The sequence below is a fragment of the Cercospora kikuchii genome (genome assembly GCF_019650295.1).
Source record: "Cercospora kikuchii DNA, contig_00006, whole genome shotgun sequence".
Lineage (NCBI taxonomy): Eukaryota > Fungi > Ascomycota > Dothideomycetes > Mycosphaerellales > Mycosphaerellaceae > Cercospora > Cercospora kikuchii.
In genome coordinates, this window is record NW_025408587.1 from 2,927,767 (window position 1) to 2,949,007 (window position 21,241).

General features: G+C 52.7%; 6 protein-coding genes across 6 annotated transcripts; 5 read left to right on the plus strand and 1 right to left on the minus strand.

Annotated features, from left to right (window-relative positions):
- Window positions 1-281: 281 nt before the first annotated feature.
- On the plus strand, window positions 282-4,189 carry CKM354_001006500 (uncharacterized protein; the record flags this gene model as incomplete). Its single annotated transcript, XM_044805515.1, has 2 exons — window positions 282-382; window positions 742-4,189. The coding sequence occupies 2 exons, from the start codon at window positions 282-284 to the stop codon at window positions 4,187-4,189; spliced, it is 3,549 nt and encodes a 1,182-aa protein (XP_044661450.1).
- A 4,717-nt stretch (window positions 4,190-8,906) lies between these two features.
- CKM354_001006600 (uncharacterized protein) lies at window positions 8,907-9,848 on the plus strand (the record flags this gene model as incomplete). The annotated part of the gene is made up of 2 exons (XM_044805516.1): window positions 8,907-9,376; window positions 9,434-9,848. 2 exons carry the CDS (start codon window positions 8,907-8,909, stop codon window positions 9,846-9,848), a joined length of 885 nt encoding a protein of 294 aa, XP_044661451.1.
- Window positions 9,849-11,314: 1,466 nt separating this feature from the next.
- Window positions 11,315-12,538, minus strand: CKM354_001006700 (uncharacterized protein; the record flags this gene model as incomplete). Its single annotated transcript, XM_044805517.1, has 1 exon — window positions 11,315-12,538. The coding sequence occupies one exon, from the start codon at window positions 12,536-12,538 to the stop codon at window positions 11,315-11,317; it is 1,224 nt and encodes a 407-aa protein (XP_044661452.1).
- Window positions 12,539-12,902: 364 nt separating this feature from the next.
- Window positions 12,903-16,941, plus strand: CKM354_001006800 (uncharacterized protein; the record flags this gene model as incomplete). The annotated part of the gene is made up of 2 exons (XM_044805518.1): window positions 12,903-14,477; window positions 14,530-16,941. 2 exons carry the CDS (start codon window positions 12,903-12,905, stop codon window positions 16,939-16,941), a joined length of 3,987 nt encoding a protein of 1,328 aa, XP_044661453.1.
- A 2,400-nt stretch (window positions 16,942-19,341) lies between these two features.
- Window positions 19,342-20,682, plus strand: CKM354_001006900 (uncharacterized protein; the record flags this gene model as incomplete). The annotated part of the gene is made up of 1 exon (XM_044805519.1): window positions 19,342-20,682. The coding sequence occupies one exon, from the start codon at window positions 19,342-19,344 to the stop codon at window positions 20,680-20,682; it is 1,341 nt and encodes a 446-aa protein (XP_044661454.1).
- A 45-nt stretch (window positions 20,683-20,727) lies between these two features.
- CKM354_001007000 (uncharacterized protein) lies at window positions 20,728-21,237 on the plus strand (the record flags this gene model as incomplete). The annotated part of the gene is made up of 1 exon (XM_044805520.1): window positions 20,728-21,237. One exon carries the CDS (start codon window positions 20,728-20,730, stop codon window positions 21,235-21,237), a length of 510 nt encoding a protein of 169 aa, XP_044661455.1.
- Between the last annotated feature and the right edge of the window lie 4 nt (window positions 21,238-21,241).

A 21,241-nucleotide genomic window follows, 5' to 3' on the forward strand; every position in this document is an offset into this window, starting at 1 on the left:
GAGGAAAGCGAGACCGACACAAGCGAGCACAGTTTTCGGCGGCGACGAGGCCCTCGTCCTGCTTGACCCGCTTCAATCCGCCGGGGCCGTGCTGGCAGCAATCAAGCATCCACCATGACAGAAGCCTTCACGTGGGCGATATAACGAGCCACAGGCAACACCTGCCCGTTTGGACCAACGCACTGTCGCGGTTCGGAAGTCTTGGAAGACTTATCAGCCAACGATGAGACCTCTCTCGTGCTCTGCCGCAGAAATCGCCCTCCCACCGTCGTGCGGTGTTCATGGACGGGCATCAACAGCATGGCCCGCTTCGTCCAGCAGCATCGGAATGGCGGCCGCTGTCGAGCATGTCGGGCAGCAGCCACCACACGCCCTCCTCCAGGTACGCGTTTTCCGTCTTCACTTCCACCCCGACACCCCTGCATGCTCATCTGCACGCCACACAGCAGAGCCGCGTGCTGGCGTCATTCCAACACCTCCATGTTGCAGAGGATGCAGGTGACCAGCCAGGAGCCGAGTCCGCAGCCTCACGTTGGCGACCGTTGGCGAGGCTGCTGCACTTCACGTCCTGATGGCAGCCTCAGTCTGCAAGCTCCAACGGCTGGCTGCCTCGCGCCCAGGCACGTCATGGCATTGTCTTCCACTTCTTCACCAAACTTGCCCCCACTCACTCACTGCCAAACATTGCCTCAAGCCAGTGGTAGATAGTTTTCAGGCGCAGATGAACTGACTTTCGCGCAGCACCATTCTCTCCGGCCATCACCCTCATGTCAATGGAACCGGCCTCAAAGCCATGGACCTTCCAAATCGCCACGACATAGCGCCCGATGAGGCCACTTTGTGCGCCCGTCTCACTCAGGCCATCATCAGTCACAATGCCCCTGCCCACGATGATGCCCTAGCATCTCCAGTCCTCTCCGGCAAGGCCTCCCTTTCTCAGCTTCTCCAGGAAACCTCAACCTCCATTCAATTCCACGCCAAATGGTTCGCGCCTGCTGCACTCGGCACGTTGCTGGAGTCCGCCCTAAACGCCGCAAGCTTGTCTTCATCGACTTCCGACTTTTATGCAGCATTGACCCTCATCGACACTATTGTCACATACTCACTGATTCCGGAGCTGCGTCCGGCAGTGCAATTCATATCTTATGCATACTACCAAGGCGGTCGTATGAACCGACACAGAAGACTTAGGCACGAGGCATGGACGGTTTCACAGCATATGCTTGCGTCACACCTCGGATCTCAGTTCAAGGAAACACTGTTGGACATCATCACAAGCCATGAGACCTTTCACGACAAGTACAAGTTCTCCGCAGCGATTGGAGCGCTTCTCATTACCATTGACAAGCTACTGCCTTCACGCGAAGAGAATGTGCCATCTATGAATGCGATACAGCTTGTTCGTGGACTATGGAACTGTCCTGTTCGGAAGAATGCCATCTTACGCGAACACGTCGCTCTCATGCTTGGTACCATGCTTCAGGATGACCAGGTCTTCCAGGAGCTGGTCAACGATGGTGGCCTTGGACTCAGCTTGGACCTGATAGAAGATTGTGTGACGCAGCAACTGGACAAGACTGCGGTTGAGGCGCTGTTCTCGGGCCTGGAGCTCCGACTCTCCTCCTTCGAGCTACGGCATCAACCAGACATGGCGCAGATCTTTGTCGAAGTACGGAGGCCGCTTCCGCAATCACTTGCAGGTCAACTACTTGCCCCTTGGCATCGCGCACTCATGCTCGATGAATACGACATGTGGGAGAAAGGATATCGTGGTCTACTCCTCCAGCTCAGTGATTCATCATTATATCCTGACGAACTCGACGCCTTCGTGAATCTGAGCGTGTCTGCATATTTCCAGACCGAGAATCTAGGGGCAAGAAGAGATTTTGTGGACGCCCTCCAAGAAATGATTCAAAGCGCTACCACTACCGCAACAACCAAGGACATTCTCGCCAAGGGAATTGTCCGAATCTTCTGTCACAAGACACAGAAAGAGAAGTGGGAAGGTCAACGAAATTGGCTATTTCCACTTTTGTGCCAGGCAGCGAGACACAGCGTCGAAGCAACAAAACTTGTGCTCAGCATTCGAGCAGATGCCGCCGGTGAAGGTTATCTGGACGCCACTCGCGTCCACCTACCAGAAATGCCCACTGGTCGTTCTGCTCGATTTAATCAGCTGTACGGCCTGTCCAGTCTATCACTCGAAGCACTGGTCGATGCAATATATGATCTGCTGGTTCGTCCGCCTGAACGTTGGGATGTCTACAATGCGGTCTTGGTCTCACTGCCAGCTCTCATCCGCAATCATGTGTTGTGGAAAGGCAGCTTTCGCCAAATGAACCTACTACGGCAAGCGGTCTGCGATCTACTCAAGGCAGACTCTTTCGTTGAACCACCGCTTCCCGACCTCAGCAAGTCGTACGTCATCATCCAGCTGATTCAGATCCTCACGGCCATCATCAGTTACCATTACTGCCTTCCAAGAAGCGACGTGAAGCTGGCCATTGTGACCATCATCAACGTTGCAGGCTCCCGAGACTACGCTCCAAGCATTCACTGCATTCACGCGCTGACGATCTGCTGCTACGAGCTGCCCGAGCTTATGGCTAGCTACATGGACGTCGTCATCAACAAGATGGCAAAGATGGTCACACAGAGGTCGCTCGCCATCTATGTCCTCGAGTTCTTCGCCGGATTGTCACGCTTTGCCGATTTGCAAGACAGGCTCCGGCGCGAAGACTTCAAGCGCATCTTCGGAGTATGTCACAGCTATCTGCAGTCTGTCAGAAGCACATCCTCACTAGAGCGCAAGCGAACACCAACTAGCGAACAGAGTGCTGGCATGAGTAGTACTTCCAGCGAAGACATGGCGCAGTATGTGTATGCTCTAGCGCATCATGTCATCACATTCTGGTACATGGCTTTGCGACGCGAAGATCGGCACGGGCTGAAGGAGTACATCACCGGTTGTCTGCGGTACACCGATCTCGATGGGACCGAGCACATTGAAGAGCAGGGCTTGGTGACGATTGATTTGATGGATCGTATCGATGCCGAGGAACAAACGGTACCGACGCCAATGGAGACATTTGATGACATCGATGGGCGCATCGTCAAACTGCACCGTGTTACTGGCATACTGCTGATTACGACTGAGACTGCTCTGAGGACTGGGAAGACTGTCGTCACTATCAGACGACCATCAGGAACAGCGCGACGGCTGCTGGCCAATAGGACCGAGAAGGAGCGGTGCCAATCAGTCGAGCATGAAAGCCTCATGGCGTCAGTGACGCTGGAAGCGAATTATCAAGACTTTCTGAACGTCTTTCCAGACGATACCGACGGACGTATATATGGCAAAGTTGCCATACCACGACCATATTCGGCGCTAGGCTCGGACAAGATCATCACTCTACCCAACGAGGACGAAGACCCAGCTGTGCTTCGAGCTATACAGACTTTCGACAGGGTCTCCGCTCTCGACTCTCACAAGGCAGGAGTCATCTTCGTGGGAGAAGATCAGACCGACGAGGACCAAATATTGCTCAACACTTCAGGCACGCCCGACTATCGCGAATTTCTCGACGATCTTGGATCGCTGCGCAAACTGAAAGGAGCCACCTTCAACTCGCAGGGCCTGGACAGGGCCGAAGATATGGATGGCGCGTACACAATGGTGTGGAACAACGAGGTTACGGAGCTCGTCTACCACATCACGACATTCATGCCAAACAACGAAGACCCAAAACTTGCTGTCATCAACAAGAAACGCCACATTGGAAACGATTTTGTGAACATTGTGTTCAACAATTCTGGATCCGACTTCAACTTCAACACGTTTCCTTCTGCTTTCAATTATGTCTACATTGTTATCTCCCCTTCGGAGCGCACTTCGTTCTTGCAAGCTCGAGAGATCACATGCAACAAGCCGAAGCAGGAGAGATTCTACAATGTCAAGGTTCTCAGTCGACCTGGCTTTCCGAGCTTGTCTTCTGCGGTCGACGTCAAGGTTGTCAGCGGTGCGAGTCTTGGTGGCTACGTGCGGAACCTGGCCTTGAACGCTTGTGTCTTCTCACTCATGTGGCAGGCGGGCGATATGGGAGACTATCCGAGCAGTTGGAGGCAGAGATTGCACATGATCAAGAGATTGTATGCGCAGTACAAAGGAAAATTGGCGATTGAACAGTGAGCCAGAAGAGGAGGTTGGCTGGAGCAGGCGCAATAAGCTTTACTCCAGCATATGACTTTCAAGGACCGGCTTGAACCAAAGAATCACGTTGAGCACTGGGAATTGCACTGCATTGCATTTGGGATCGACGGCGCAAGGGATGAACCAAAAAAGGGCGGGATAACAAAAGTTTTTGATTTGGAGAATGGGAGTTACGGTGCCGTGAGGTGTGCGGACTTTGAAGATACCCCCATCACATCATGGTCCTGGGTGAACTTGTAAATAAGAGACTGGTTCGAGCTGCTCCAGCGCGAGGAAATGCGCTGTGAGCGATAGCGAACCACCAAAAGTTGATTGCTTTTCTTAACATTTGGTCCGAGATAAATCCTTGTCCGTAGATCATCGATTCACTTGGTCGATAGCTCAGACGACAGAGGACAAAGGTATGAAATTTTCTTGTCTGTTGCCTCCCCGAATTACAGCGTAAGTGCTTTCTCCGAATATCGAAGCTTGCGGTCATTGTTTCGGGAAAGCACGATGTTACTTCGAAGACAAGAGCTCTTGGGTGTTGATCTAGTCTGGACCCTGGTCTTTGGCTGGAGTCACGTCCTGTCCATGGTCATCGACACTACATTGTTCAGATTGCACGTGTCGGAGTGAGTGGTGCTATAATGGTTATGTAACTCATGCGGGGAGCAGGTAAGAACAGGGAACATTGCTGTCGTCGACTGTATTCTAGCTAGTCTGCGCGATATTGTTCTATCAACAGCTGCTCTCATATTTGGGCGGGAACGGAATGAGTGGTGAGTGAATTTGGGCGCCAGAACAACACATGGTGTGTTGCCTTTGTGATGTTCAACTTTGAACACTAAGCCTAGATGGCAGATATGGCATTCGAAGTCATGTATGACGCCAAAAGGCAGATCATCGACAGCGTGCGTAGCCTGCGAAAGACATCGGCTGGCATGCCTACACATCTATCTGCGATCGCGTTTGGGCATTCGATCTCCACTTCAACGTGTTTGAGCGTTACTTTTCCCCATTGGCGACCGACACTACTGCTTTCCCACTAATGCGATTAAGAGAATTTGCGGTCTGGTCTATATCGCATGTTGAACGTGAGTTCTACCACAGTATCATACTAGTAACTAGCCGGTCTGGGTCCTTCAATGATACAATTGTGTTCTAGACTATAGGAATGACGGATTGGACGTGAACAAGAATGCGGAGATGAGGTACATCGGCGAGATACCAGGTCAGGCACTACAACTTTGGCGAGGATACAGCTGTCTCGGTGGCTGAGAGGCGCGAAATTCGCGAGCAGGCTGAAGGAATCATTGGCTGGCGGTGGCGCCCTCGACGCCTATCACACTGCCTGCATGTACTATGGAACAGAATGAATGTGGGGGTTTCAGTTGTTGCTCGTTCTGGCCGGCCCACCCACCTCAATCTGGCGTCTGTACTCTCCGCGTTAGTCGTGCTAGAAAGCGCCTGATTGAGTCTGGTTTTCCCTTGTCCTGGGACACATATATATTCGAATCAAATCCGTTGAAGAACAATGCTTGCTGAATCTCTTCGAACTCGCAACGTCTTTTGACTTTGTTGCCATGGATGTGCTTACCCAAGATCACGAACACTCTGAGCTTCTGGTCCGTCAAAATGCTGGGGATGCTCCCTGGGGATATGTCAGCGGAGATGCGAGTAAGTTCTTCGGCCCTCTTTTCATTCTTCCCGAACTGATATTCGTGGCTAGATCTTCCTCTGCAATTGCAATGTCCCACGGGCTTCTCTCAGGCACGTGTAGGCCTTGGAAGCCACTTCGTTGGCAGCTGCAATCAAGTCGCGTGCACTTCAGCTTATCAAACTTGCATTACTTATTTCCAAGATTTTGACACTCAGATCGGTAGCATTCTCTACACGAGCTGGATCCAGTGGTAAGAGAATGAACGAGGGCATTGTATTTCTGTTGAAGCTGACTGCACTTAACAGCCCGGCGAGCAAACCACTCTGCGCAACATTTCAACTCACAGGGAGTGGCTCGATCACGTCGTGGAGTTGCGCAACCAGCCCCAGTATAATTATTGTCCGTGCCCTCGCAACCAATGACGCTAGTACCACTGATGGAGGAGGTGGTGCCGCTGCCACCACTGGCGCAACGTTCTTCAACACTGGACCGACATCCATAAGCAACGAAGCTACGGGCGGGACAGAAACGGTATCTACATCGACAAGCATGGAAGCCACAAGTGCTGAGGGTATTGGACCTATTACGACCAGAACTTCTCAACCCTCTACCGGCGACAGATCATCTAGCACCTCTTTTACCAGTTCCATCAGCTCGTCCTCTGAAACAGCCACTGGCACATCAAGCCCTACATCAAGCCCTACGATAGGAACTGGCGCAATCGTGGGGATCACCATCGTAGGTGCTGCATTGATTGGCTTGGTTCTAGTACTCTTTGTCTGTTGGCAGAAGCGTTGGTGTCTATTCCGAAGAAGGAACAACCCGACTCCTGATCCCTCATCACCTGCTCCAAACGCACGCGCTGCACAGTCTAGTCGACAAAGTCCGCGGTCACTTGGGCCCTTGTCACCGCATGACCCTCCCCCTGGGTACAGGAGTCCGCCTGCGCAGCACGCGCAGAGCATCTTGCTAGCGCATCCGGGACCAATGCACAGACCTCAAGGAGGAGGAAGTAAGGCTGCTTCCGAACGGTCCCGTATGCAGCAGATGGAGCAGCTTTGGGCCCAGGATGGACATCAGAACAACCGCGAGAGGCAGCAATATCGTTCTCGATATGGCAACGACCCGGGGGGATTTCGCACAGACCCGCAACGATGACCGAATGATTGATCTGCTCGGCAGTCATGTCACCCAGCATCACAGGACTTCTTCCCAAGGACAGGTACCAGCACGATGCTCGAGCGCTTTGAGCCACGCGCGCTGACAGCGATCGAGACCGATCATTCGTGAATCCCCATCAATGTTCCCTACGGACCTTCGGAAATAAAGATCTCCTGGCCATTTCCGACGACACACTTCCTCAAAGTGACAGAGGAAAACTTGGCATGTGGGTATCGCTGAGCCAGAACGGATCTTCCACATGCCATAGTTGTCACCTGAGAAATTCCACTGCAGCTTGCAATTCTGGTCGCCACATCCAAAGCATCGACAGCACGTCCACCGTGTCATGGCAAATATCCTGCGCATCTCCTCCCGGATAGGGGCTTTCTTGGGCCGATGTTTTGCGGAAGGCTCATACCACCATTCGACGTGCATCATGTAAAGCATTCCCATAATCAGCGATCGATCCAGAGTCGTGTCGTTGCCGTCGGGAAGCCGACGAGATATCGCGGACAGTGCATCACCAGATGGAGAGAAGGACTCCAGAAGGGTTGCAACATGGTGCACTGCCAGCTATCAGAAATCCAATTTGACATCAGCTTTCTCGACATACCTTGAGGATTAGAAAATAGCTTCACAATCGCTGCAGCAATTTGCGAATATATCGAAAGGCCCTTGAGCGTCAAATGCTGAAAGTACCATTCTCTCCGTTGAAGAAGCGAGTGATCGGATATAAGCTCGTAGACCAATGTCTGGATCCGACTTTTGACAATTTGGATACTGCATAGTGCATGATCAACCAATGCTCATTTTCAATGGCCGCTGGTGTGTGCCTACCGATCCTCGCCACCTTCCTGTAAATTCTCGACGAGAGCGAAGAGGCTGTCACGTTTGTTTGCTACTAGTACAATCTCTGCGTGCCGTGAATCGTCGATCCTGCTTCTTGACCGGTCGAAGTCCAGGCAGGTTCCCGCCAACTCGCGTGGCAAGTCGAGACTTACGTGTTCACCGTCGCACAATAAGCTTTCTATGTTCCCTGAAGCATCATTCGCGTGTTAGCGCCTTGAAGAAGCGGAACGGTCGACACAAGGGATCCTCGTACCACTCTCCGGTCGCATGCTTCCCCAAAAGTGATTGACTACTGTAACTGGAAAGAATGTGTTGTGCTGTTCCTCAATTCTGCGGTCAATCTTACTCTGATTGATCTTTCCGCCATAGACATTGGCACTGACGAGCTGCGACTCTTCTGCATGGGAATTCCCTATTGTGTGCTCGGCCGGCCGACTCAACAGTGCCGCTGTGGTCGCCCTGAGTCTGGAGCGCTGTGAAGGGTCGGTACTTTCACTCCCACGTGGCACCCTCTCGGTAGAACTGCTCGCAGAACCGTTTGAAGCGGAACTCATGATCTAGAAATGTCGTATGCCACTGCGGCTTGAGTTGGAAGTTCCACCTTTTCTGAACAGGGCGCGTCCGGATCAATGGTGATGATCGAAAAGAAAGGGGCGAACCTGCAAATAGAGAGCGTTCGCTTCGACGATCGCAATGGCAGCGTGGCTCTCGAGCCCCTCAGTCCACGAGCGCCACTCATGTCGGGCCAGCGACAAGGTTTGGTTGTGCATGAGCTGAAAAGCCGCAGAGCGTCCCCACGACCAGTCGTCTCGACAGCTGAGATGCTTTCTGTTCGAAGGCCAGACTCCTGATTGGGCTGTAGATCTGCCCAAGTTGACGTGACACATGGTTTGTAGGTAATGCGGAACTTACGTGGGGGAGGAGAAACCGTCCTGGCTGAACATATTGCACACCGAAAGGTCTTGAGCTTCCATAGACCTTCTTTGCCGAAACTGTCTTACATTGAGTTTGTACCGTGTTTCTGCTACGATTCCGTCTCTAGACATGGCGGATCCTTTGAGCATCTCTCTTGCTGTCGCTCCGCTCGCTATCTCCAGTGCAGTGAGCTTAAGGACCTGCATCAGCTGCATTGCTGATGCCCCGAATGAACTCAAATCAACTGCACGCAACCTCGAGAGCATTGAAGCATCTTGTGAGGCCCTCGAGGCTCTGGCGTTAGATTCATATGGATCTCCACCTGTCCTCCAAGCCCCAAGCATCGAAGCTGCAAAGGTGGCGGAGGCTGCGGCGTTAGTCGACAACTTGAAAAAGTGTAGGAGGTCTTGCGAGGCTTTTGAGATGATGTTGAGAAAGTGGACAGGCATGGAGATAATTTCCAGCGCCAATGAGTCCAAGATGTCGCTGAAAGGTCGTTTTGTTCTTGGTTTTTGGAACAAAGACAGAGTGGCGACGATCAATGTTGAGATCAATAATTATCGCAACGTCCTGCATTTTGCGGTCCAGCGTATACAAGTGTAAGACTTGCCTCCCGAAAATCGACTGAAGAAGACGATTTGCTGAGATCAGTCAAGGGCCATGCAAATTGATAGCAGCAGGCAAATATCTGGTCTTCGGGAAGACCTTGGCAAGAAGTTGACAGATACGGTCAAGCGGCTCAGCCAGATCCAAGATGCTATAGAGGCATGCAACTCCTCGCAATTACGAGGATCCGATGTGCTGGATCGAGAGGAAATTGTTGCACAAAGAGACACTCTCGCAGAGACCGTCATCAACCTCGGTGCGCTTTACTTCGAGATGCGACATACCGAGCAGCCAGGCTTTGTCATCGGCGATGTCACATCTGGCGACGGGGCAAAGGTATTTGCCGGTGCCCCAGCAGATCTTCTCCAGAAGTGCAGAGTGAGAGTTGGCAACGTGCGCTCCGGCAACAACAGCCAAGTGTTCGTCGGTGGCTCTAACCCGAATCAAACTTTTCACTTCACATGATTTGGTAAAGCTCCCTGCGAGGACTTTGTCGTCGAACTTGTGTACATGGAGCGCAAAAATTGTTTGCTGTTACCGCCTTATCATATCGAACGCCTTGTGGTGTGTAAGTTAACCAGGTACCCGGAGATGCCAAGCGCAACCGCTTCGTAGAATGATCCTTGGTGATCTTAGTCCGATTTCAGCCTGCGGACCATTATGAAAGATGCAAATCTAGTTCTATCTCTTAAGAAGTGGTTTAAGACTCGAAACACAAAGTAAACATACTAGTCCGCTCAAGAATCAAGAAATCATTGCTTCGTCTGACAGGGGGGCAGAAGCCATTGCTGCCGCGAGGCAGTAGTTGAGAGAGCTGGGTGCACATCTGGGCCCGTCCAGTCATCAGTCTACAGAGCTGATGGGTCAAGTCGTCTTCATTGAAAGTGTGTATAGAGAATTGCGACCAAGGTTGTGAAGCTGGTGGTTTTCATCGGCGAAGGCTCTGGTGTCATTGACGAGTGGAGCGTCCACGTCTCACAGAGATTTGACAGAGGGGACTGTGGATGCTGTTGTATTGATCGCGATGGTCTTATATGATCGCGTGAGGCTTGTTGTCATATGGGCTACTGGCCTAGCTAGAATTACTTCAACATGGTCGGGTGTCTAGCAGAGCAATGTTGAACACATTCGGCGTTGGGTATGGTCAAGGCGTATGAAAACTTGTCGTTCGTAATATGATCGTTTTCCGCCACGTAATTTTGTGTCTTGGGCGAAGAGTCTCATAATGGCCCTGATGTCGCCAGAGAGGTTTGCTTCTCAGCATTGCCGCGTTCCTTGCACTGGTCCTCGAGATTCATCGTTGCTACTGTCTTCTGATCGGACGAGTGGTTCTGAAAAGGCAGCGCAGTGCTCGCCGGTGCAAAAGATGTTTTGTCGGATAACGTGGTCGCGACTCTTTGGGAGAAGTGCTGGGGCAGCACCGGTGGAGGTTACGTATCGGAAGTGGAAGTCATGGGCACCATGTCACGCGACTGCCCACAAAAGCTGTGCGCTGTCTGAGAAGGAGACAGTGCTCTTGCCTTGTCTGCTGCTGAGATTAGCGCTCGGTCTACTGAGGATGGTCCCTAGTGGAACAACCGCCTATACCTCGAAGTAGAGGCAAGCTGGACGCAAGATTTACCCCACGACAGAGCTGCTAAGGGGCTCAAGGGGCAAGAGTGCACTCTTTGTTGCTGGAATTCATATTCTATTCTGCAATAATCATTGCTCATCGTTACGTTTCGATTTGAAGCTGCCATAAAAGGGGTATCTCTCGCTCGTACGTACAAAATCCACAGCAAAACGCTCTTCATGCCGCCTTCATTACCGTGCTTTAATTCGTCATCCCGTGCATGCAATTCAAGTCTCATTGTACAGCGTTTGATGGAATTCCATAATTCCGTCAATGCTCGACCTACTTTGGTTTCTTTAACCTTCACAGGCTGGAAAACTCATGCCTTACTCTTATTCTTCTTGTGCTTCTTGGCTGGTTTGCCCCCTCCATCTGCACTACCTTCGTCGACACTGCCTTTGCGCTTTGCACTGCCATTCGGGTTGGGTGTGGGCTGGCCAGAGGTGATCTGATCGGCGTGTTTGAGTTTCTTCTTCTTTGGCTTTGCACCGGCGGTCGCCTGCTCGGCCTCAAGCTCCGCAGGGTTATCGATCAGGAAGCTGTCGGTGCTCTCTCGTTTGCGCTTCTTCTCGGCTTTCTTGGCACGTTTGGCTTCTTCTTTGGCTTTAATCCGTGCTTCGATCTCCTTGAGCGTCTCCAAGTCCTGGTCCTTGGAATCCTCTGCAGCTTGTGGTTTCACCTTGGTACCGTTTGTCTGCGGAGCCACAATTCCGTTTGGAGCAGTTACAGAATTACTGCTTCCATTCACCTTCGCACCTTTTGCAATACTCGTGACCTTCTTCTTTGCATTCATTCGCTCGAGTCGCTTGTGAACAACTGCCCACTCCTTTCTCTCGTCGTTGGTCAAGGTGCTGATAGGCACTCGCAGCTCTCCGCTCTGCCATAATAGCCTGCTTCCAGACTTGTCGTACTTCGTGTTTGGATAGCTCTTCTTCGACGCAGGTGTTGGTGTTGGTTGTGAAGGCGGGAACATGGAGGACTCGGGCTCGTCGCTATTCGAGTCACTACTCGAAGAGCTAGAAGTCTCCACTTCCACCTTGGCGTTATTGTCCGGCGAGACTGTAGGGATATCCGACTTCTCTCTTGCTAGAGTGTACTCGTTCGCAATCTTCTGTGCATGCTGTGCGCTCTGCAACATTTTCTTGAAGTCGGCATGCGAAGTCGCAGCGCGCCTTCCTTCTTCAGGCTTATCGGCAGTGATACTCGTGAGCTGCGAGAAGATTTGGCAGTAGGTGTCAGTGGCACCTCGCCAGGCTTCCACGATGGCATCCATGTACTTGGCGTGTCGCTCGACATGGTTGTTGCCGTCGTTGATCTTGAGCCCGACGTGAAGCTGCTGGACCAAGTTGGCGGCGACGGTGAGGTACATGCCCTGGTCAGGCAGGCGGTCTCGTGCATTTCGCAGTGTGTCGAACATGGGCTGGCTGACTGCAAAGGCGGCCTTGGACTCGCGATCGATCTTTTGGCGTTTGGCCGACATGGTGTTCGAGGCGGTGTCGTCGGCGTCGTGGGTGGCGGAGGGGAAGTGACGTTGTCTCTTCATGCTGGTGGTGCTTGGGGGTGGGAGGGGGTGACCAGCATGATCAGGAGGAAATGAGGAGATGAAGTAGGCCAGGTGCTGCTGGTTGCAGGAAAGCTTCTCGAAGGCCAGAGCTTCACTTGTCGATCGCAAGTCTTGGCGAGCGGACCTGTCTCCGCTTTTGGTGGTTGGTGGGGCAAGAGCTGTTGGTGCCTGTCGACTGTCGTTCGTCACGTCAAAAGCTCCAACAACCAGCTGCAGACCACCGCCACATTTTCTCTCTTCAGCATTACATTTTAGTGCACTCGAATACCATTCTACAACTCAACATCCATCTCCGCCCTCCGCACCACCGCCGACTGACCACCCCTCCCCCTCCTCGCCCGCCATGGCGAGCAACACGGTGCCCCAGAATCCCACCTCGCACAATGTCGCCAGTCTCTTGCACAAGCTGCACGATGCCGACTCGGATATTCGCTACATGACCCTCAACGACCTGAACCAAATGTTCACCATCGGTCACGCCACCTTCCTGCAACACGACTACACGACATGCGCAAAGGTGGTTGAAGGGCTGCTGCACACGCTCAACGACAGCAATGGCGAAGTCCAGAACATGGCCGTCAAGGTGCTGGGACCCTTCGTCAACAAGGCCCCAGAGGCCATTTTGTGCCCAACAATCGAGAAAGTCAGCAATATTAGAACCGACAACACGATTGACAACTCAATACCTGCAACTGCTGTTCGCCAAATCGTCATTTCTCTACCGCATCCTGCGCCAGGCGTGACACGGAACCAAAAAGTGGTCGACGCCTATAACGCCGTCAGTCGAGCACTGATCCCTCGTCTGGTCGGGCGTGTCATTATACCCCTCCCCAAGCCGGGACCTCCACCGCCAAAGGGTATGCTGCAGGAGGATCTAGAGACGGGCAACGACTCCAACAGTCTGGATCTCCTCCAGGCAGTTGCCGTCAACTTTGGGCCCATGCTACAAATATCAGAAGTTGAGGCGCTGGAGCAAATCACCATGTCTATCCTCGAGAGCGAGAGATGTGGCACTGTCATGAAGAAGAAGGCAGTTCAGGCCCTTTCGGCGCTCGCCCCTTACTTCGATGACCGTCTTCTCTCGAATCAAGTCAGTTACTCGATCGAGCAGATGCGCCAGCCGCACCTCACGAGCCAGCAGCGGAAGCTGTACATCACCGTCTTTGGCAGTCTAGCCCGCAGCATTCCGCAGAAATTTGGCCCCTACCTCAAGACACTCTCTCCATTCGCACTAGCTCCGCTGAGCCAAGATGAACTCGAACAGCAGCAAGAGGCGGAGGCGGAGGCTGATGGCGAGCGAGATGTGCAGATGGAAGAGGTCCGAGAGGCAGCTCTGAGCTCTATCGCCGCCTTCCTGGAGTGCTGTCCTTTGGATATGAAGTCGTACGCAGCGGATGTGGCAGATGCTGCGACACGCTTCCTCAAATACGAGCCTAACGTACTCGATGACGACGATGAGGACATGGAGGAAGAGCAAGAGGAAGATGACGAATTCGCCGACGAGGACTTCGAGGAAGAGACGGGTTTCGAAGACGAGGACGATGTGAGCTGGAAGGTTCGCCGAGACTCTGCAAAGACACTGCGTGCATTGGTAGGCATGCTCGACGCAAAAGATCCAGCAATCTTCGGCCAGATCGCCCCTGCACTCATCAGCCGCTTCAAGGAGCGAGAGGAAAGCGTGCGGAACGAGGTTGTGAACACTTTAGCGTTCCTCATCACCAAGACTGGAACATCCAAGACGCTGCATACGACCGAGGTCAACGTTCTCGCCCCAAGCAGGAAGCGGAGACGTGGTTTCTCAGACTCTCTAGGCTCTGACTTGCAGGCTCAGCAGGCTCTCATGAATGGCCACGCATCACCTTCAACCCCACCACCTGCCGACGGCCCCGCCCAGGGACTGGTCAAGATCAACCCAGAGGTAAGTTAATGCGCTGCGTGGTGTTCCAAGATCCGGCTAACACAGTTCGCAGATCGTGAAGGGTGCCGCAAAACTGTTCAAGACATCCACTCCTGCCACAAAGCAGGCGCTTATTTCTCTCCTGAAGGACATGGTGATCGCACAGCACGGTGGTCTTTCCGACAGCGCCGATCTTGTGATCGACCCCGTAGTAGAGGTCATCAATGGTGCCGCATCTACCGGCTCCAATGTGGCAGCCAATGCAGTGCGGGTCGAGGCTCTGGCCCTGCTTCGAGCCATTGCAGAGACTCATTCCAGCGAGGTCATCCAGCCCCATCTGGACAAGATTGTTCCGTCGATTGTCAAGACAGCCAAGGATCGCTTTGCTAAGGTGTCTGGTGAGGCCTTCTCCACCATCGAAGTATACATTAAAGCCCTCACCCCTCCGCGTTCCACTTCAGACAACAACGCACCTGTGTTGGCCAAACTTTTCAATGTCATCTCGGAGCGCATCTCTGCTCAAGAGACTGACACCGAGGTCCGTCAAAAAGCTGTGCATGCACTCGGTCTTCTCATCGGTCGCACCAGTGGTGCTGCTGCATCGAACTTCGTGTCTCAAGAGGACCGTTTTGCTGGCCAGCAGCTCATCGTCGAGCGCATGAAGAACGAACTGACTCGGCTATCGAGTGTTCGCGCTGTCGACACTATTGCAGTGCTTGCGCAGACACCAAAAGACTTCAAGCCGGGCTTTGTCAATGCCGTTGCCCGCGAGCTGGGCGCTCAGCTTCGCAAGTCCAGCCGCTCGTTGCGAGGTGCCAGTCTGAGTGCTCTGCGCATGCTTGCCGTCAACCAGGCTTCTAGGGAGAGCATGGATGATACGGTGATTGCGCAGCTCGTGGAAATGCTTGTACCCTTGTTGGAGTCCGGCGATCTACACATGATGGGTCCTGCCTTGATTGTGCTCGCCTCTTTTGCTAAAGACAAGCCTCATACAGTTGCCACGGACCCAGTCATCGCTGGCATTTGCAGCATTGTGCGATCGCCATTGTCCGGGTCTGCACTCGATGCCCTGATCACCTGCGTTGAGTCCATCGGTAAAGCCGGTGCCGGGCAGCGCTTGATGGCATCATTGTTGAACATTGCCCCGGCTGGAGATACCGATGTAACTGGTCAGGTCATTGGCACGCTGCTCGTCGCCGGAGGAGACAGCGTTGGCGTGCAACTTGAGTCCTTCGTGCATGAGCTTCAGACGCAGACGGATGAGGCAAAGAGATGTCTCGCGCTGTCTGTACTGGGAGAAGCTGGTCTGCGCCAAGGTACACAATTCCCACTCAACCCAGACTCTTTCACGCCATACTTCGCAGACGAGTCGGAGAAGGTCAAGCTCGCCGCTGCAGTCGCACTCGGACGGGCTGGTGCTGGTGACGTGAAGACGTACCTACCGAAGATACTGAACGGAATGGCGCAAGGTCGGCAGTATCTCCTGCTGCACTCCGTGAAGGAACTCTTGCAACACAGCACTGCAGAAGATGATATCCGCCCCTACACCAAGAATCTGTGGGAGAACATCATCAATTCTGGTCAAGCCGAGGACAATAAGGTCGTTGGTGCTGAATGTGTTGGGCGCCTGGCTATCATCGATCCAGCAGCATACCTGCCGCAGTTGCACACTTTCCTCCAGAACCCCAACCCAGCTGTTCGTGGCATGGTCATCGCGGCGCTTCGATACGTGTTCTCTGACACGGAGGACAGCTACAACGCGCATCTTCAGGTCACCATCATTCCTTTGCTCTCGACTATGCTACGTGACAGCGATCTGGACAACCAGCGATTGTCACTCGCCACCTTCAACTCCGCACTTTACAACAAGCCGGACCTCGTCCTACCGCATCTGGGCGAACTTTTGCCATACGCAATGCAGGCCACAGTCATTCGTCCCGAGCTCATCCGTGAAGTGCAAATGGGTCCTTTCAAACACAAGATCGACGATGGACTGGAAATGCGCAAGTCTGCATACGAGACGCTCTATGCTCTGCTGGACTCCCCCGCATCTCGCGAGCGTATTGACATGTCTGCCTACTACGATCGCATTGTGGCTGGAGTGGGAGACGACCATGACATCAAGATTCTGTGCTGCCTTGTGCTCACCAAGTTGCTCACTATCGCTCCTCACGAGAGTGGCCGTCGTTTGGAGAGCCTTGCGCAACAGTTCCGCACTGTGCTCACCTTCAAGCCCAAGGATACTGCTGTCAAGCAAGAACTTGAGAAGCTTGCCGAGGAACAGAAAGCGGTTGTCAAGGTCAGCGTCTACTTCAACAAGGCTTTCGGAGTTGACACTACAGGTGACGCTGCCGTGGGTGGGACCAACCGTGCCTGGAAGGATTACTTTGACTATGTCAAGAAAGACCATCATGCTGCTACCAAGGCGGCAGAGGACGAGATACGTCAGACGGGTGGTGGTGCCGGGGGATTGGCCGCGGCGTAGAAGGCTGTGAAGACATATCCGGAAGCTTTGCAGATGTGGCATGACTGGATGGGAGATACGAGTATGATGATCAAAACCGTGGGTCCAGATCATACGCCGTCACAGGACGATTCCACGGAAAAGGTTGGTCCTGTGGAAGGCGAAGTCAAACGCAGGCTAAAGGCAAAGGCCGAGGCTGCTGCTCAGGGCTTGACTGACCACGAGATGGATGATCCCGATGACAAGGGGGAGATTTTGCGAGGTTGAGAATTTCGAGGGACGAGAGGCGGTCACGGCGTAGTGGCCATCCGCCTCATTGAGAAGATACCGGATTCTTTGCGTTGTTTGCTCATCGTTCTTCTTTTGGTTGTGGCATAGCGATCGCAGTTCAGCGAGCAGTTCGTACGAGAATATGATACAGTAGAGAGGTATGAAAAGCAGCTTGTATGCATGGTGCGCTCTGAAATTGCGAGTTGCTGTCTCGCTCCGTTGATCAATGCAGGATGCCAGCATCACGGAACGAATGGATGGAGAAAGTTGCATCACGGGATGAAAGAATGGAGAAAGCTGATTTGGGTGGTGAGTGTTGCTCTCCTTTTTACTTTTAACCTCTTTTGCTGAATTTAGTGCAACGCTTCTCCGGCAATTCGTCTCTTGGACCTCGTCTTCCATGACCTTTGCCCTTTGCGTACATTGACAACGTTTGCACTGAGTCATAGCTGGCTCTATGTTCAAGATATAAGCGGTTCACAAAGTTGGCCGGTTCTTCGAAAATCTGTCTCTGGTGTCTCGTTTTCGGTATCGCTCATTTCCTGCACGGATCGTCCTCGCTGTTGCTGAGTCGTTGCAAGAAGCGGTAAGAAGAACGAAAGTTGAACGTGAGTTTTGCTATTACTCTCTTCTATTCTGCACCGTCTGTTGACTGGACTTGACGCTTCTCCGAAGATCTGTCCCTGCTGTGTCATCTCCTGAGCGATCGGCATGCACCGAAACCGCCGGCACTGAGTTACAGCAGCGAACGGTGAGCAAAACCGTCTTCGATATGTTTCATGGATACTCAAGTATGAACCGCGAAGTCCGACGTGGTAATGTAATGCCATTCTCCTTCCAAGACGTTCTAACCTCTATCGCGCTTCACCTCTCCCGCGATGCACGCAGCCCGACCTTCTGCTTCAAGTCGCATCTCTCAGCTTCCTGCTATTGCCTAGTTATCGCTCGTCGTACTTCTTCCTGACTCCAGTTCGTCAAAACTGCTCATTATCTCTTCGGTAAAGCGACTAGCGGTAAGGGATAACCCGAGGATGCTACTATCGAGCTCCCACGCAGGGACCGTGTCCGCTGATGTCGTAGACTCCGTCCAGTGTAGAGAGTTTCGCCACCATTCTTCCTATTGCGCGACCGCTGCTAACATGAGTGGATGCTTCTCTAGATATATGTCCCTGGTGTATTGGTGCCGATGTGTCCATTGCTCGGCGTGCAATCGCACCGCTGGCGCGAAGTCATTGCAGCAAGTAACGCCGCCTTTGATTTGGAATCTTGTCATCTTTCCGGTCTACCTCGTTATTCCTTCTACTCAAGCGGACCGTCTCTGAAATCTTATTTTTGGCACATTGGTTTTCATGTTTTCACTGCCCGGTCTGCACAACTATCGCTGGCCAGAGCTATGGCTATCTGCAACATCCAAGATGCGTGCATCCGAGCAGGCGGCCACTTCTCTGGGGATGTATCTCTGGTACCTCCTTCTATATCTACTGAGCTCTCTGCTTCTATCGTTGACCGTAGTCAGAGTCTTGGCCGACACTACGACAGCAGACGTTCGCCAGCGATAAGACTGCCGACACTTTGACTACTTGGATCTGGAAATATGGTTTATATTCCCTTACTTCTCTTTGTGCATATATACAGATATAGAGAGTGGCAGCCAAATTCTACGCCGAAGATACATGCGATCGAACATATGGCTGCGCAGATCCACTGATTTCCGCCTCATTCGAAGGACATCTGATACGGTATGCTTTTTATTCTGTCCTGTAGAGAACGTGGCGTTTCAGCTTTCACATGTTTCTGGCTCTTCTGCACAAGATATCAAATGAATTTGCACAAGACATCAGATGGATCTGCTCAAAGCATCAGATGAGCTTGTTGGGGCCCTCTGGATCCACATGTTTGGCAGTTCTTCAGATGGTTCGCATGTGGCCTCTCTGTTTCGGTGAATTTGAGGTTGGGATGGAAGCACAAAAAGGCACTGCTGGCATGGATCAAACCTGAACTTCTATACCAACATCAACATCAACAGCTTCGATCCACTGAAGTCTGGAAAACATTCGAAGACAACTTGCGCGACCTGGACTTGAACCTTGAATACCTTCATCGTCCTTGAGTATTAACGATCGGGTCAGTATCGACCGACTGATCCACAGTATGAAACTCGCGCGTTGGGTCGGAGGGTTGGTCCTTGGACTGCTCAGCCTTGGGGCAGTCGCTTCCACTACCGCTTCCCAGGAACTGTTCACCGGGAGCACGATTGCCAATGGCACTACTACTGCTCCAGCTTTACCAGAGAGCTCAGCCAGAATAATTGGCGTCACTAATACGACACTGATCACTAAGGTTGTCGCCAGTGTCGACATGCCCGACGATTTCGAGATTCCACAAATCAAGGCCTACCGAACGACCTGTATTACCACTCAAAACACTGTTCGATGCCACGACGCCGATCACGGTGATGCCACGCCCTTCGTCCCAACGAGGGTCACATTTACGGACATCTATGAGACCGGTCACACATTTGTCACTTCTGCCTACACCACTCAAGCTGTGGCGACCATGGCTATTCCGAAATCGATGTCTCCGGCCATAGTGGGCGATCCCAAATACGGGATCAACGCGACTGTCACATTGAGCACGGACACGAGAGACAGGATATTCGAAAAGATGCAAAGCGCGTGCTTCGAAAGTGGCCACCACCTGCGCAAACGCCAACATCCACAAAATGGGCTCTACTGCGACATTTCTCGTGAACTTGAAGCCGGCCTCTACGAAAAACTTGGCGGTGAAATCACGGCCCAACTGGGCGATGTCCTGATCCCGCCAGAATGGGCCGCCTATTTTCTCTCTGTCATGATCGATCAACATACCATCAACCGAGCGTACCAGCTCAGTATGGCGTTCACTATCATGACAGCTGGGTATCAAGTTGGCGACGCCCTGAATTGGGAGTTCTCTATGCCACTGTATACGTTCCAGAATATGATTCGTGCGCTTACTGGAGGACCCAAGGGAACCGCAACATCTGCTACGAAGACGACAACGTCAGACAGATGCGCTATGTGCACGAACCCGACGATTTGTCATATCAACCCCAACGACGATCAAGGTACAAATGGAGACAAGGGGGACGCGGTCTGGCCGTTCCCCAGAGCCAGTGGACTTGTCACGACTGCCCTGAACTTTCTCTGCCATCAAGGCGTGGAGCAAGCAAATTCACAGACCTGGTGCAATTGTGGGAAGACTAGGTACATCACGCACAAGTATGTCTACACCAGCGAGGTCAAGGGCTCGAAGACGGTTCTTACGGATAACTGCCCGTACACCACGACACCGGCACCGAAACGCATGTTGTACACGCCGCCAGCAAACGCCCCGCCACCAAAAGCCCCAGCCACCAGCGGCCATGCAACGACCGCACCGCCGCCTCCTCCTTCAACTCCGACCGGCCCTCCACCAAAAGGAGAGTGCAGTCTTGGAGACGCCATCCACTGAGAACGCGCCGCTGCCTCATCCGTCGTCACCAAATTCTGCAGCCAGATGTCTGCTTCGTACAAGACCTACGCTGGATCCAAGGATATCAACACGCTGGAAGGAAACCACAAGTCCTGGGATGGCAGCAAGTCCGATCGCTCATACCCGGTCAAGACTTCCATTCCCGAGGGTCTTCCCCTTGTGAAAGACCCCAACGCAATGAAGATCCGCATCTCCCACGACGAAAAATCCTGCAACGCTACGCAAAAAGATACAGGCTGTCACTTCGATTTCCGGTCTGGTGTCAAGCGTTGCGAATTCTATCTTCAAGCGGCCATCAATTCTTGCAACACTTACCAGGTCGATTCGGATGCTGGCAGTCCCTTCTCGTATTGGAGCAATTACCTGGGCAAGGAGTGGGTGCCGAGAGTGAAGGTTTCAGGCGAGGGTATCAAGTGGGAAATTTTGCCGGGCAAGAAGTGCAAGGAGCCGCCGGCGGACGGAAAGAAGCCGAAGGGGGGTGATAAGGCGTTGAGGTGTTGGCAGGCGGGTTGGATGGAGCAGGTTGAGGGATGAGAAT